At 43.5% G+C, this 15,182-nt stretch overlaps 1 protein-coding gene and 1 pseudogene across 1 annotated transcript; both read right to left on the bottom strand.

The window, feature by feature from the left end:
• Positions 1-4,992: 4,992 nt before the first annotated feature.
• On the bottom strand, positions 4,993-7,386 carry LOC137819310 (uncharacterized). Its single transcript, XM_068623111.1, has 2 exons — positions 6,729-7,386; positions 4,993-6,530 (listed from the first exon to the last, which is right to left on the bottom strand). Exons 1-2 carry the CDS (start codon positions 7,348-7,350, stop codon positions 5,290-5,292), a joined length of 1,863 nt encoding a protein of 620 aa, XP_068479212.1. The 5' UTR covers positions 7,351-7,386; the 3' UTR covers positions 4,993-5,289.
• A 3,380-nt stretch (positions 7,387-10,766) lies between these two features.
• LOC137819314 (disease resistance protein Roq1-like) lies at positions 10,767-14,984 on the bottom strand (annotated as a pseudogene).
• Between the last annotated feature and the right edge of the window lie 198 nt (positions 14,985-15,182).

Below are 15,182 nucleotides of genomic sequence, written 5' to 3'. Positions count from 1 at the left end.
CAAACCCGTCGAGGAGTGGCTCGAGAGGGAGATCGGGGGCAAGGTCTTCAAGTTGGGAAGATCTTTGGAAGGTGAGCTCCAAGACCAGATCGCCAAGGTGATAGAACGGCATCTGGATGCTTTTGCATGGTCTGCTTCAGACATGCCGGGAATTGACCCTGACTTCTTGTGTCACCATTTGGCAATGGACACACAGGTCAGACCAGTGCGACAGAGAAAAAGGAAGTTTAATGAGGAGAGGAGATAGGCGATCAAGGATGAAACGCAGAAGCTCCTCGCCGCAGGCCATATCAGGGAGGTCCAGTACCCTGAATGGTTAGCTAATGTCGTACTGGTGAAGAAGAGCAACGGGAAGTGGCGCATGTGCGTCGACTTCACAGACCTGAACAAGGCTTGTCCAAAGGATTCATACCCTTTGCCAAGCATAGATGCCCTGGTCGTCAGTGCAGCAGGGTGCAAGTTGCTGAGTTTTCTAGACGCCTTCTCGGGGTACAACCAGATAAAGATGCATCCCATGGATGAAGAGAAAACTGCCTTCATGACTGAGAGGTCGTGCTACTGTTACAAGGTGATGCTCTTCGGGCTGAAGAACGCGGGGGCCACGTACCAAAGGCTGATGGATAAGGTACTTGCACCAATGCTGGGAAGGAATGTGCAAGCGTACGTAGATGATATGGTCGTGACCTCGTTAGAGAAAAGCAAGCACGTCTCAGATCTGGAGGAGCTATTTACCACGATTGCCAAGTTCAGATTAAAGCTAAACCCCGAGAAGTGCATTTTTGGGTTGGAGGCGGGGAAGTTCTTAGGTTTCCTCTTAACTGGAAGGGCAATAGAGGCAAATCCTGATAAATGTGTTGCCATCTTGGCGATTAGGAGCCCGGCTACCGTGAAGGAGGTGCAGTAGCTTACAGGTCGGATGGCCGCCCTGTCTCGTTTCGTATCAGCTAGTGGAGAGAAGGGCCATCCGTATTTCTAATGCTTAAGGCGAAACAACAAGTTTGTCTGGTCGAAGGAATGCGAAGAAGCCTTTGTGAAGCTTAAAGAATACCTGGCAAGCCCGTCGGTTTTATGCAAACCTTTGGTGGGAACCCCTCTTAGGTTGTATTTTTCTGTAACTGAGAGAGCGGTGAGTGCGGTGCTCGCCCAAGATCAAGATCAGGCCCAGAAGCCTATTTATTTCGTCAGCAAGGTGTTGCAAGGCCCAGAAGTAAGGTATCAGGCCTTGGAGAAAGCTGCACTGGCTGTAGTATTTTCGACGAGGAGGTTGCGCCACTATTTCCACAGTTTTACAGTGCTGGTGATGATCGACCTGCCCATCCAGAAAGTCTTGAAGAAGCCTGATGTAGCTGGGAGAATGGTGAAGTGGGCAGTGGAGCTGTCAGAGTTCGACATCAAATATGAGCCCCGAGGACCGATGCAGATTTTCACTGATTTCGTGGTCGAGCTCTCGTCGGAAGCGACACGAGTTGAGGGGGACAACTTTCGTTGGGTACTTTCGGTGGACGGATCGTCCAACCAGCAGGGTAGCGGTGCTGGAATCATTCTGGAAGGGCCCAACGGCGTGCTGATAGAACAGTCCCTAAGATTTGCTTTTAAAGCCAGCAAAAATCAAGCAGAATATGAGGCGTTGATCGCAGGCATTTTGTTGGCTAAGGAGATGGGGGCTAGGGTGTTAATGGCGAAGAGTGACTCATTGTTAGTCACGGGACAAGTAACAGGCGAGTTCCAGGCCAAGGATCCACAAATGGCGGCTTACTTGGAGTATGTCCAGGAGTTGAAGAGTTCCTTTGTCTCATTTGAAGTAGTGCATGTGCCCAGAGAGCAAAATGCCCGAGCTGACTTGCTAGCCAAGCTCGCCAGTTCGGGCAAGGGGGGTAGACAGAGGACAGTTATCCAAGAAACTCTGAAGACGCCTAGAGCGTTTGTGGCAGACCACCTGGTTCTTCAGATAAGAAAGTCGACGGAGAAAGCGGCGAGGAGTCACAGGTCCTTGACCTAGGAGACCTTGAGATCGCCGAGAATAAGAGCATGTCGGGGGGAGAGGGTGAACATGACGCAGGCCTGCGCTACGCATAAGCCAGACACATGGATAACGCAATACCAGCACTGCCTGGCAGATGGCCTTTTCCCGTTGGATCCGACGGAGGCTAGGAAGATAAAGAAGAACTCCAGCAAGTTCACCATGATCGATGGCGAGCTGTACAGGTTTGGGTTTACACACCTACTCCTAGAATGTGTGCACGGAGAAAAATGCACTAGAATTATGGCCGAGCTCCATGAAGGAATATGTGGGAGTCACGTCGGGGGTCGAGCTCTGGCTGCAAGAACTCTCCGTGCAGGTTATTACTGGCCAACGATGAGGGAGGACTGCAAGAAGTATGCACAATGTTGCAAGCCATGTCAACAGCACGCCGATTGGCACAAGGCGCCTCCAGAAGAGCTGAAGTCGATTTACAGCCCTTGGCCGTTTCATACTTGGGGAATTGACATTCTGGGACCTTTCCCATTGGCGGTCAGGCAGATGAAGTACTTGGTGGTGGCGATTGAATACTTCACCAAGTGGATCGAAGCGGAGCCAGTAGCCCAGATCATAAGATCGAAGGTTTTGTGTGGAAAAATCTCGTGTGCCGGTTTGGTGTGCCTAAGCGCCTGGTGTCGGACAATGGAACTCAGTTTGCAAGTCACCTATTGAAGAAGCTATGCGAAGAGGTGGGAATACAGCAGGTGTTTGCATCCGTCGAGCACCCACAGACAAATGGCCAAGTACAGTCTGCAAATCGGGTGTTGCTGAGAGGTTTAAAGAGAAGGCTGGAGAAAGCTAAGGGATCGTGGGCTGAAGAGGTACCTCGCATAGTTTGGGCGTACCATACCACTGAGCAGTCAGGAACCCACGAGACCCCGTTTAGCTTGGTTTATGGATGTGATGCAATGATTCCAGTTGAAATCCAGGAGAGCTCGCCGAGATTCCAGAACTTTGTGGCGGAAGACTCGAATGAAGAAAGAAGGTTGAATCTGGATTTACTGGATGAGGTCAGGGAGGAGGCAAGAGTAAAAGCCGAGGCAGTAAAAAGGAGGATCGAGCGAAGATACAACTCCAGGGTAATGCCAAGGCAGTTTAGAGAGGGCGACCTGGTGATGAGGAAGGCCCATCAGTACGAGATGGAGAACAAGTTATCGCCTAAGTGGACAGGACCGTTCAGAATAACCGAGGTGCTCGCGAACGGCGCCTACCGCTTAGAGACGTTAGAAGGAGGGGCGATTCCTCGCACCTGGAACGCCACACACCTCAAGTTATATTACAGTTAAAGCTTTGTAAGTAAAAACGAACATGAAGAGATTTACAAGCTTTCTGTTAAAACAGTTTTGAAGGGGCCACTCTTTTTTCCCTAAGGAGGGTTTTTAATGAGGCCACCCAATAAAGAAGAGTTTCCAAGCTTAAGTTTCTGAGTTTGCATGCCTTTTATGTTGAAATTTTTTAGAATCTAAAAAAGACCTTATCACTCGTGCGTGATTTAAGGCAAGTTCAAAGTTATATCGCATGCTCTCAGTTAAAAGTTTTAAAGTCCCCATCGTCTTTCGGCGATTGGCGGCACCAGTTAAAAGTTTTAAAGTCCCCATCGCTTTTCGGCGATTGGCGGCACCAGTTAAAAGTTTTAAAGACACCATCGTTTTTCGGCGATCGGCGGCAGTAGTTAAAGTTTTAAAGTCCTCATCGTCTTTCGGCGATCGGAGGCACCAGTGATAATTAAAGACCTCAACCCTCTCGTGCGTCCTGAGGCAAGAAGAGAAAAAGACCTCCTCGCCCTCGAGCGAGTGCAGGCGAGAAGAGAAAAAGACCTCCTCGCCCTCGAGCGAGTGAGGCAAGAAGAGAAAAAGACCTCCTCGCCCTCAAGCGAGTGCAGGCGAGAAGAGAAAAAGGCCTCCTCGCCCTCGAGCGAGTGCAGGCGAGAAAGAGAAAAAGTCCTCCTCGACTTGAGCGAGTGCAGGCAAGAGAAAGTCCTCTTCGACTTTGAGCGAGTGCAGGCAAGAGAAAGTCCTCCTCGACTTTGAGCGAGTGCAGGCAAGAAAAAGTCCTCTTCGCCTTTGAGCGAGTGCAGGCAAGAGCAGAAGAAGACCTCCTCGCTGTTGAGCGAGAGCAGGCGAGAATAGAAGAAGTCCTCCTCGCCTTTGAGCGAGTGCAGGCAAGAATAGATTGAAAGACCTCTCTGCACCAGCAGATAAAGGCAAGATTAAAAGTCCTCAGTACATCCAGGAGGGAGGAGATGTACACCCTGGGCAAGTTGAGGCACCAGGAAAAGTCCTTCTCACCTCAGAGTGAGTTCAGGCAAGATGAACTGAAAAGTCAGGGGTGTTCGTGACCTTAAACGGTGGGGAAGGAAGGAAATGCCTTCCCCCCTTTAAGTGAAACATCAATATTGACCCAGTAAGACCAGAGAAAGCTTCCACGCTTGTAGGCGATGCGAAGACAGATAAAATCCTTCTCGTCTTGAACGAGTTCAGGTACGGCGTGAAGGGTGAAAGAAGTTAAAAAGATAGGTAAGGTAGGTTCAAAGAGAACACCTCACTATCCAGCTCATTGCTCTGAAACTCAGGGAGGTAGAGAAGGATCCGAAAGGCGCCTCTACCTCCCAGATGAGGGAACAATGGTCAAGTTATGAAGGCAAGAGAGTTCACATCGCCAAAACCCTATGACGATCAGAAGAATTCCAGGTGATGACAGGAATATGGGCTCACTTTGCTGGGCAGATCAGGTAAACTGTATTGTGATACTAGTTTAAGTTAAAACCTGCTGCGTAGTAAGTAACTTATGTTAAAGTTTGTTGCCTTAAGTTCACAAGTTATATTAAATGTCATCGCTTGAAAGTTAATAGTTGCTCAAGTTCTACTTTGAGTTAACCGTTTGATAAATTGTTATGAAGTTAACAGTTTATTCAAGTTTGAAGCAGTGTGTGAAAGCAAGTAAAAGTAAGAAGCATTTAAAAGAGAAGTATTAGAAAACAACTTTTCAGCATTAAAAGTTATACAAAAGTGGTTGTTCAAGTTTGAACACGAATGTGATCAAGTACATAAGCAGAAGAATTACATATAAAGTTCTTACAAAAGGAAAGGTGATGGAGGAAGGCAGCTAGTCTTCAGAGGGTACGATCTTCCCATCCACCACCTCGTTGCAAATTGACACCATAGAGAGGTCGAGCTCGGGGTATTGGCATGCAACCTGCTCCAGAGCGGCGTCGAACCCGGCGGTGAGGACTTGGGCGGTGCTTTGCTCGAGCTCTTGTGCTTGTTTCTTCAGCTCTTTTCCTCACAAGCTCGAGCTAGGTCTTCAACAGCCTTTTTGCCCTCGTCCCGAGCCTGGGCCAACTCTGCAGCAATCTTTGCGGCCTCCTCTCGAGCTTTGGCGAGCTCAGCAATGGCGTCGTCCCTCTCCTTTTCAACCTTCCCAAGGAGCACCTCCCGATCCGTCGACCTTTTTTCAAGGTTTTCCACCTTGGTCGCATCCGCTTTCTTTGCAGCCTCCAAGTCCACCACCTTGAGCCTGTAGGGGACAAGCTTGCTTTCCAAGTCGATCTTCTCTTGGACTTGGAGGTGCAGTTTCTGGCGCAGTTCAGAGGCCTCCTTGCGCATGCTCCTTAGCTCAACATCCATGGCGTCCTCCAGCCTTGAGTGCTCCAACTCGGTCATCAGCAGGTTGCACGAGAGTTTTTCAGCCTCAGCCCTTGTAATCAGATTCGACTTCTTCAGTGCGGAGTTCTCATCTTGGAGTTTCTTGAGTGCGTCCTCCACAGCTTTTGATACTATAGAGGGAAGATCCTCCGCCATCATCTTCAGTTTAGCTGTGAAGGGCCCCAAGATCTCTTCGAAGGAGGTTGGGAGGCTTGAGGTTGATGCTAGTGGAGGTGCTGGAGGAGCTTGGTGCTGACTTTCACCACCACCCTCTTGAGTTTGAAGGGCAAGGGGGGCTTCTTGGCGTGGTGGTGAGGTCGGAGATTCTGTTATGAGTATTGGCGAGTTGTGAGCACCCTCATCTCCTCCTGGTGCGGCCCCAGCAATAGAGGTGGTTGAAGGAGGACCTTCTCCAGCAGATACGAATGGCGTGGAGGCGCTTGGAGGGTTCTCTATGAAGTTTGGGTCGCTGCTCTTGACCACTGGGGGCGCGGCGGCTAAGGGCGTCGCTTGGACTGGTGGTAGAAGAGCTGGAGGTGAGGGCGGTGTTGGTGTTTGGATTGCAGGTGGTGAAGAGGGGGCCACCCTTGTCCTCTTGGTAACAAGGCCATCCTCGGTGGTTTCTTCATCCTCTTCTTCTTCTTGCACCACTTGAGGAACTTTCCTTTTTGGTTTCCTCAAGATCAGCTTTTTCCTTTGAGGGGCGGGTAGTACCCCGGAAGAGGTTGCACCTCGGGGAGGAGTCTTGCCTTGAGCAGCGGCGATCTCCACCACTGAGTTGGGCACAGTTTGGGAGCCCACCGCGAGTTTATGAGACCAGTTGATCGCCCTTAGTTCTGCCAATTTCCCTTTGCCCAACATATTATCTGCGCAAGATAAAGAACAGATGAGCAACCAAGGCAGAAGCAAAACACACAAGCATATTTATGCAGAGACAACACAAGCAATACATGGATGAAAGATCGGAGTCAACACAGAATAATGAAATGCCAAAATATAGTGGTGAAGACGCTAAGTTAATGTTAACTCGAAGTGAAAGACTTGGTGCTGGGGCAGGAGCTAACCTATGTGAGCTTCGAGTTGGTCCTCAAGGAACTCGAAGGTGATTATGGAGGCGGTGGGGAGGGTGATGTTGGCAGCAGCCACACTCTTCCAGAAGAGGCAGAGATCTTTGTCTAACTCCCCCATATTGTCAGGACTCCTTGCCCTCCTGAAGCTTTCTTTAGAGTCTTTGTTCCCCTTGTGTACCCAGTACAAGGGGAAGCCGTCGAGCAGGGAAGGGTCTTGGTCGTTTTGGCACACCTTGACGAACTTCCCCTTCCAGTCTTTGTAAGATTGCTGGAAGATCGAGAGGATTGACCTCCCAGCAATCCCGTTCAAGCTAATCCAGAGGCGATCTCCGGGATTCTTGGCCTCGAACAGGAAAAGAAAGACATCCACTGAAGCCGGCAGCCCCAGGTGTGCGCAGATGATTTGGAACGCCCTCACGAACGCCCAGCTGTTGGGATGAAGCTGGGCAGGGGCGACGTTGAGCTCGGTCAGTAGCTCTCTCTCGAAGCGGGTAAAAGGAAGCCTAAGCTTCACTTTCTTGAAGAATGTCGTGTAGATAAAGCAGAACAACTCGCCGTTGTTCCCCTTATTATCCGCACAGATCGGTTCCCCGGGGAGGCAGGGCAGCACGGTCATTTTGCTATCGTGCTCTTTGTGGAAGGAGAGGTCGGATTGGTCTCCTTTTCGCAGTCGGTGCACGCCCAACTCGGTGTTTATTGAGGAGGTCTCTTTTAGCAAAGTTGGGGCGGCCCAAGGGTAGAGTTCCTTGTAGTCTTGTGGAGGTAGGGAGGCTCCTCCGGCGACCGGCGGAGTTGCCTGAGTAGGATTGGCATGAGAAGAAGTAGGCCTCTCAGCCTGATTAGAAGGAGCACCAGAGGCTCGTGATGGATTGCGCGCTAGTGGAGGATTTGCCCCAGGGGCAACCCTACGCGCTTGGGGTGGAGGGTTTCGCGATGAAGGAGGAGGGTTCGCGGTGGACTTCGTGTGAGCCATCGCAGGAACTGCAAAGGAAAGAGAAAGGGATGAAATGACGATACAGAGAACGACTCGATTGAGGACGGAGAAGACAGAGCGAACGAATAAGGGTTCGCTGGGATAAACGTTATGAAGGACGAAGCCCTAAGTTACGAGAAAATGAGAAAAGGAAAAAACAGTCCACAACGTATGCTTCAGACAGATAATGGATGATGCAAACCGATTAAAATGCAGCAAATATCCATAGAAGGAGTAAAAGGGTTACCTTTTTGTGATCGGATGAGCGTTGAAGAAAGTTGGAGATTGAGAGTGACGAGAAGCTTCGTGGTTCGCAGAGAAAATACTTAGAACGCTTGAGAGTGAATAAAGATCATGGAACAGTGGAAGCGCAAAGGGTTTAAGGGTTTTTCGAACGTTTTCGGAAGCGCAAACGACAGTTGAAGACGACCGTTGATGAAACCACGTGTTGAGTGATGGAAAAAGAGGTTGGTGGAGCGTCAGAAAAGCAGAGGGTACGGACGTACGTAAATCTGCACCAGTGCCACGTAGATCGACGATGACGTGACCTCTTAGTTTTTTCGCTGGTCAAGTCTCAGCTTAAGACTGGGGGGCTTGTGTACCGATCAGGTAGTCGGAAGTAATGACGTGGCAGCAAGCGATAATATAGGCGTGTTGAGCGGAACACTTGGCTGACAGAAGGGAAGCACATCGGGAAGTTTGTGTAGTCGCCAATTGTTAGCTTGGCGTTCTCCGATCTCTGGTGTGTTTAACCGGCGGTCACCAGGCTCGCGTCATAGTCGCCGTATGTGAGTTTTAGGCGACCAAGTGGTGAGAGACCGCCGAAAGGGGCACATCACCGAAAGACCAAGAAGGCTTGCTTAAAGCTTTCATGAAGTACGAGCACGAAGGATGAAGTTATCAGATGATCATTCCCTAGTCAGAGGTCGAGGCAAGGGAACAGTTTACCAGAACATGCACGATGTGCAAGTGAAGCAGATCGTGATAGCGGCATGCGAGACCACAGAGAAGGTGTGCATGGTGACACCCCGTACTCGCCACTTAGAAGAGATCGCGCTCCAAGGAAGCTGTAGTTACTCCTCGCATGGGTAACTTAGTCGAATAGCTTGAAGAGTAGAGGTGACGCTCAAGTAGAAGGTGGCTCCAGATGGTGACACGTGTACAGCTGGATGCGAGCCACGTGTCCAGAGGTGTAACCGTCAGGAGAGAGAAAGTGCCCAGGTATATAAGGAACTCTAACGAACTTCTGAGGTACGCGCGTTTAGAACACTTCTTTACGCTTTTGAGAACACTTGAGTACGCTGAGAGAGCACTTGCACGGTTCCTTGAGTTTAGCTTTTCTCTCTTAGTATTTGGTGATTCAGTCACTGACTTGAGCGTCGGAGCGCGATCGGCCGCAGCGACGCCATTTTGTGTCTTTGTTTTCTTCAGGTTCTCGCGAAGAATTGAGACGTGAAGATCGAAGACTAGCGTGGTGCGAAGCTGATCGAGAGAAGATACCTTTGACGTGGCAAGACTCTTGCACTCGAGTCAACCGGCAGGATCAAGGTCGTACACATTTTAGTAATATATTCTCTGGAATGTGCAATTTTATAATGTATGAATACATTTTGGAATGTATACTCCAGAATTTATTTTTAATCTCAAAATTTATTTTAAAATGTGCACTCTATAATGTATTTTCAAATATGAAAATATATTCCAAAATATATATATATATATAAAGGGTGATATTTTCAATCCAAAAATAAAAATGATACGTTAAATTCAACTCATCGTCATTTAGCTTAAAAAATTGACGACAATTACATCTAAATCACCGTCATATTCTGTTGATATGGACAAAACTTACCGTTCACTACAAAAACGACGTTCTGGTATGAATTGTCATCGTTTTTGGGTCAAAATTGACAGCAGTTGTGATGTGAACCATTATTATATTTTGTGCATTTTTAGTTCACTTGGGCTTGTTCTAGTTTCCTCTCTTTATCTATTTGTATTCATTAAACCACCAACCAGATTCAAGAATATCGTTTAAAAACATATAAATGCTCATAAAATAATAAAAAATTAACAATGTCAAAAGAAATTATAAATAAATATTTAAATTGTCAAAACTTTGTAAAACTAAAACCATAAGCAGTAAAATACATAATATGAACACAACTCTAAGAACATTTATCCTAGAGTGTTGTGCAAGTTGAGTGTTTGTCTCACATAATCAATGGATTTAGAATCGAACAGTTGTACGTCCATAAAATACTGCATCACACAATAAGTTGAAATTAGTCCATAAACTAGATATAGTTTGTATCATAAAGAATTAGTTAAACATGATTACCTGGTCTCAACCTTATCCGACATCGGCATGTACAATGATTTCCATCCATTGCATTACATAATAGTCACACTCTAACTCTCCTATTTGTTTATTACACTACAATTGAATATTACCAACCTAATTAAGATATTTATTTTACAAACAAAACAAGCAATAAAAGTATTTAATGAAATTACTAATAACCTCAAGATGCAACCATGTCAGCTTCTAGGACCTTGCAGTTGGTCGATCCTTCAAAAACTTATATCTAGTGTGGGAAATAATAATAAGAAAAACACTAGTTAAGGGACGCTTAAGTAATGTACATACATAAGTTGTTACTAATTACCAATTCACTTTTTTTTTAGATATGCAGGTGACTTATGGTGCAATGAGCAGAACCATGCAATAGTGTGATCAGTTAGGGATATTAAAAGTAATTGTTAGTGATGTTTGCATTGAAAACAATTATTACTATAGCTATAAATGATGAAGTACTAATAATTGATGACTTAAAAATTGTACTTACTCATGAATATAATGGGATGTCATTGTTCCTGAAGAAACTATAGCATCCCACGGAACCACCACTGGATTTCTATGTATGATTATAACAATCTTTGATAATGCAACTATAGGATTATCAGTAAATTGCTCATTTCTTTGATGAATTTTTTTTATCACTTTAGCTACACAATAAACAACATTTTCATTAACTTACATCTACAAATTTATTTATACATAAATAAAAATTAATAATTACAAATAATTTTCTTACCGAACTTCTATAATAGGTCTCACAAGATCTTTAGGCCAGACTACAAATATCTGAAATGTCCGTATCACATTAATTACCTCTTTGATTGCCACGAGAACTGCAACATCACCAATGCTAACTTTCTTGATCATGAACTTGAACATCAACAATTTGTGTAGCATATTGATTAGTCTAGGAAGCTAGGAAAAGCAAACATGGAAAGGCTCCACACTCAGCATGGCACAACTATAATATCTTAAAGAGTATTTTTGGTTGGTTTTCTTTGGAATCTTATTACTAAAATAGACTTTGTTGGTATTTGAGCTTTTTTTAAATAGTGAAATTAGTAACTCTCTCGCATGTTGCAGCACAGGACAATAACTTTGTGGATCAAAATCTCATATGCATTTGTAAGACACGAAATAAGAAAACAAAAATAAAACGAATCTGTATAGTAATATTAAGTACCTGAGTTTGGTAGTTTTCGATCTTGCTCATATACCCAACGATACCCATATTTATTCAGATATACCTTAACATATTGGTTTTCTTTCTTCCAAATTTTAGTCCAGTTCGCCATCAGTTTTGAAAATTTCACTGTAGTAACACCTTTATAAGTTGTGTACCATCTGCAATTATAACATAGTCTATGAAACTCTTGGAGAGACAAATAAAATAGCCACATATGATCTGACTTGGCAATGACTAGATCTCTTCTCAAATCGACTGGAGGAATTCTAGGATTATCTTTTATGGATCCATTACCAGTGATGTCCTTTTCAATGCCAATGTGGAATATGCACAACACACAACACCAATCCAATTATTGACATGCATAATAGGTGAGGCATCAATCCTTATTGAATTGTCCATGCTCACAAACTGATTGTTGAACCACCTCGGTATTTCACTTCCCGGGATAACACTTCCGGCACTTGGACATAAATTAGGACTATCCGTGTTTCTTGAGCACCTCGCCTCGTAAGACTACAAACTTATGCATTAGTTGTTGTTTTTCGAAAAAAAAAAGATTAAAAGAAGGGAAGAGCAAGGAATAAGCATACTCACCTGAAAAATTTGTATCACCCACGAAAAAATCCTGCTACTACAGTCTTCACTCACAACTAATTCTGGACAATCGTAAATTAGTAATCCTAACTGATATTCTGTGATATAAGAGAGTCGAAACTTGTAAAGTTGAAGGTAAGTCGGTTTGCGAAGGGAGAACAGGCAAGCGTTTGAATGGCTTGCAATGTTGTAAGTTTAAATGATACAGTCTGAAAAGGTTCTGGAGGTTGGGAAGTGTAGTAAAATTGTTTCCCTTCAAATTTAGTCGTTCAAGGCACCTTAACTTCCCAATGGCATCAGGGATTCGAACTAAGTTACAAAAGCTTAGATCGAGTTCAAGCAAACAAGTGAGTGAACAAGGGCAAGTAGGAATGGAGGGCAACAACAAAACTAATGGCTGCAACAACATTTTTTTTTATGAAAGAGGATGTTGACTGGAAAAGAATAGGAGCTTCAACTAAACAAAGCTTCTTCAAATGCTCTGTGTTCCTTCATTCATCTAATAACTCATTATTATACAGTTTTGAACATCCAGACACATTCAGATATTCAAGAGAATTCAAGCTCAATATGATATTGGGTAAGCTCATGAGGTTTTTGCAAATTCTCAAATTCAAAAAAGCAAGCTTTCTCAAAAGACCGATCGATGGATGGACTTTTCTGAGCTTTATGCATTTTTCAAGTTCTATCTTTTCAAGATTTAGAGTTTCTCTAACATCTGGCATCTCAACTAAATCTTCAGAGTAAGAGAGATTCACAAACCTCAAATTGTTCAATGACTACATTGATTAACAAATAGAAGACAAAATTAATAATAAAATTTGGTTTTTCTTTAATTAATTAAAGAAAAAAAGAAATTAAAGACAGTGTTTGTCATTTAACGAATTTATTTAAAAAACATAGAAAATTAAGATACATGACCTTTGTGCCTTTCCATAGTCGTTTAATACTGCTCCGAACAAGGCGTAATTCAACTAGTTTTTCCGGCTGAAAACTTTGAGGCAAACATTTAAAAGGATATTTTCTCCAATTAAGATATGCTAGTTCATTCGAAAGATGATTGAGACTTCCTGAAAAGTTCACACCCTCAAGTTTAAGCAAGTTAAGGTGTCTAATTTTTTATAGACCATCTGCCCTCACAGTCCCCGAAAGCAAATTGCATTCAATATATATGACTTCAAGATTTTCAGTTGCCTACAACATTATGGAGAAATAATAACATTGTTATACTTTTCAAAGGATTTTCATATTGTAGAAAAAATTGCAATTTAAGAATTACACGCAATCAATTATTTTTACCTCGTTGTCTAACATAGATTTCTCAAAATCTTCGTACTCCCACAACCTACTCCACTTTAGAGGTTCCTTAGGTGATTTTTCTCTAACAATACTCTGTCCCAAATCCATCAACAACCTATGCATATGAATATACCCATATTCACACGTTATTAGAAATTTCTCAATCAGAGTTGGTATGCCATTTTTGTAATCAAATCCACGGAAGCTCAAAATTTTCTCCGCTTCATCCTTTGAATAACCCATACCCTCATGATCACTGTTGAGGAAACATGGAATATCAAGAAATATTTCTTTTTCTTCTTCTTCCAACTGATTAAAACTTATACGTAAAACATCCATAATATTTCTATCTTTGTTATATTTTAGCCTACCCAATGCAATTTTCCATTGTGAGACATTTCGACCAGACAAAGATGACCCAATTACTTCAATTGCCAAGGGATGACCTTGAGCATGAAAAAGTACCTCGCTTGCTAACTCTTCATAATCGTCCAATATATAATTAACTTTGAAAGCATTTCTACAAAACAACTGCACAACATTTTTCCAACTCAACGGATGGACTTGATAAACATAATTCACTTCATGTGTCTTCAATATATGTTCATCCCTTGAAATTATAATGATTCTACTCCCTCCACTAATGCATGTACGTATATCTCTGTTTCCTGTAAGCAGCTTAAGTTGTTCACCTTGATCAACATTGTCAAGAACTATAAGTGTTCTTGCATTATGCAACTTAGTCCACACCCAATATGTTCCATCAATAACATTACAAAGTTCAAGACTTTTCTCATTTAGAGACTGAGAAATTAGCTGCTTTTGTACACCTAATGAACCAGAATCTCGATAAATATTGCTTACATCATCAATAAAACAACCAAAATCATATTGATGATAGATTCTTTCATATAATGCCCGAGCAAGAGTTGTCTTTCCTATGCCATGCATCCCACTAATTCCAACAACTCGAACATCATTAACCGGCTCTAAACATAGAAGATTTTTTAATTCTTCAACCCGAGACTCTATCGCAATCAATTCATCCTTTGGAAGTCTTGACATTTTTGGGCCCAAAATTTTTATTATCTTTTGAACAATTTCTTTGATTTGTTCACACTGTGACCTGAGAATTTAACATTTACAGGAAAAAACAATAATGTATAAATTTTAACTTTGAAAAAATTATTTTCATAAACAAGTATACTTAAATAAATTGAGGGATATATAACTCACTGCATGATAAATATATAACTGTGATGAATGTTGAAACGAGAGAGGGTAACTCACTTATTTCGGATATCCCAACCAGAGATATTGGCGACTTGTGTGAGAGCTTGTCTCCATCTCTGAACTTCCTCCATCTTCACTTCATCTTCTCTCAATCTCTTTTCGTATTCTGTAAATGCTTTCTCATAACATCCACTCTGTTTGCGCACCACCGAAGGTTCAACATCATAAAATATAGGTATAATAACACTTTTTCAACGCAGTTACGTATCTCTGCCAGTTCACGCAAGCACCAAGTGGAGGAAGCATAGTTCTGTGAGAAGACAACAATGAAAAGTCAAGAGGCTTGAATGGCTTGCAGCAGCTCGGGTGCAATGGATTCACCCTTTTTGAGATCTTCATCATCTTTGAACACATTGATGCCTTTTGTACGGAGAGCCTGAAAGAGAAAACTAGTGAAGGTGTTGCGCGTGTCTTCACCGCGAAAGCTGACAAAGACGTCGTAGATGTAAGTTGCAGGAGATGAAGAAGAAGAGGTGTATTGGATGATGGCGTTAGAAGGCATTGGTGAAAGCAAAAGTTGTTGAGAGAGAGAGAAGAGTATTACCAGAAAGAATGGCTGTGAAAGTCGAAAGAAAACAGTGAATAAATAGAAACCCAGCCAAGTGAAGTTGCTGTGAGTGTTTTTTCATTTTATTTTTCTAATAGTTGCCGCGTCGTTGTGGAAAATTCTACAGTTCCAACCTCTTTCTAGAAGCTCATATATAAATTTCGAGTAAAGATTGTTTGACACGGTACACA

The sequence above is a fragment of the Phaseolus vulgaris genome, chromosome 10 (genome assembly GCF_000499845.2).
Source record: "Phaseolus vulgaris cultivar G19833 chromosome 10, P. vulgaris v2.0, whole genome shotgun sequence".
Classification (NCBI taxonomy): domain Eukaryota; kingdom Viridiplantae; phylum Streptophyta; class Magnoliopsida; order Fabales; family Fabaceae; genus Phaseolus; species Phaseolus vulgaris.
Note: the sequence above shows the minus strand (reverse complement) of the source record. Positions and strands in the feature narration are given on the sequence as shown.

Bases quoted from the DNA above. Each gene is read 5' to 3' on its own strand.
- LOC137819310 (XM_068623111.1), bottom strand. From the start codon at position 7,350: ATGACCGTGCTGCCCTGCCTCCCCGGGGAACCGATCTGTGCGGATAAT. The intron at 6,531-6,728 runs GTTAGCTCCTGC...TATCTTGCGCAG, and splicing joins CCAACTCGAAGCTCACATAG to ATAATATGTTGGGCAAAGGG.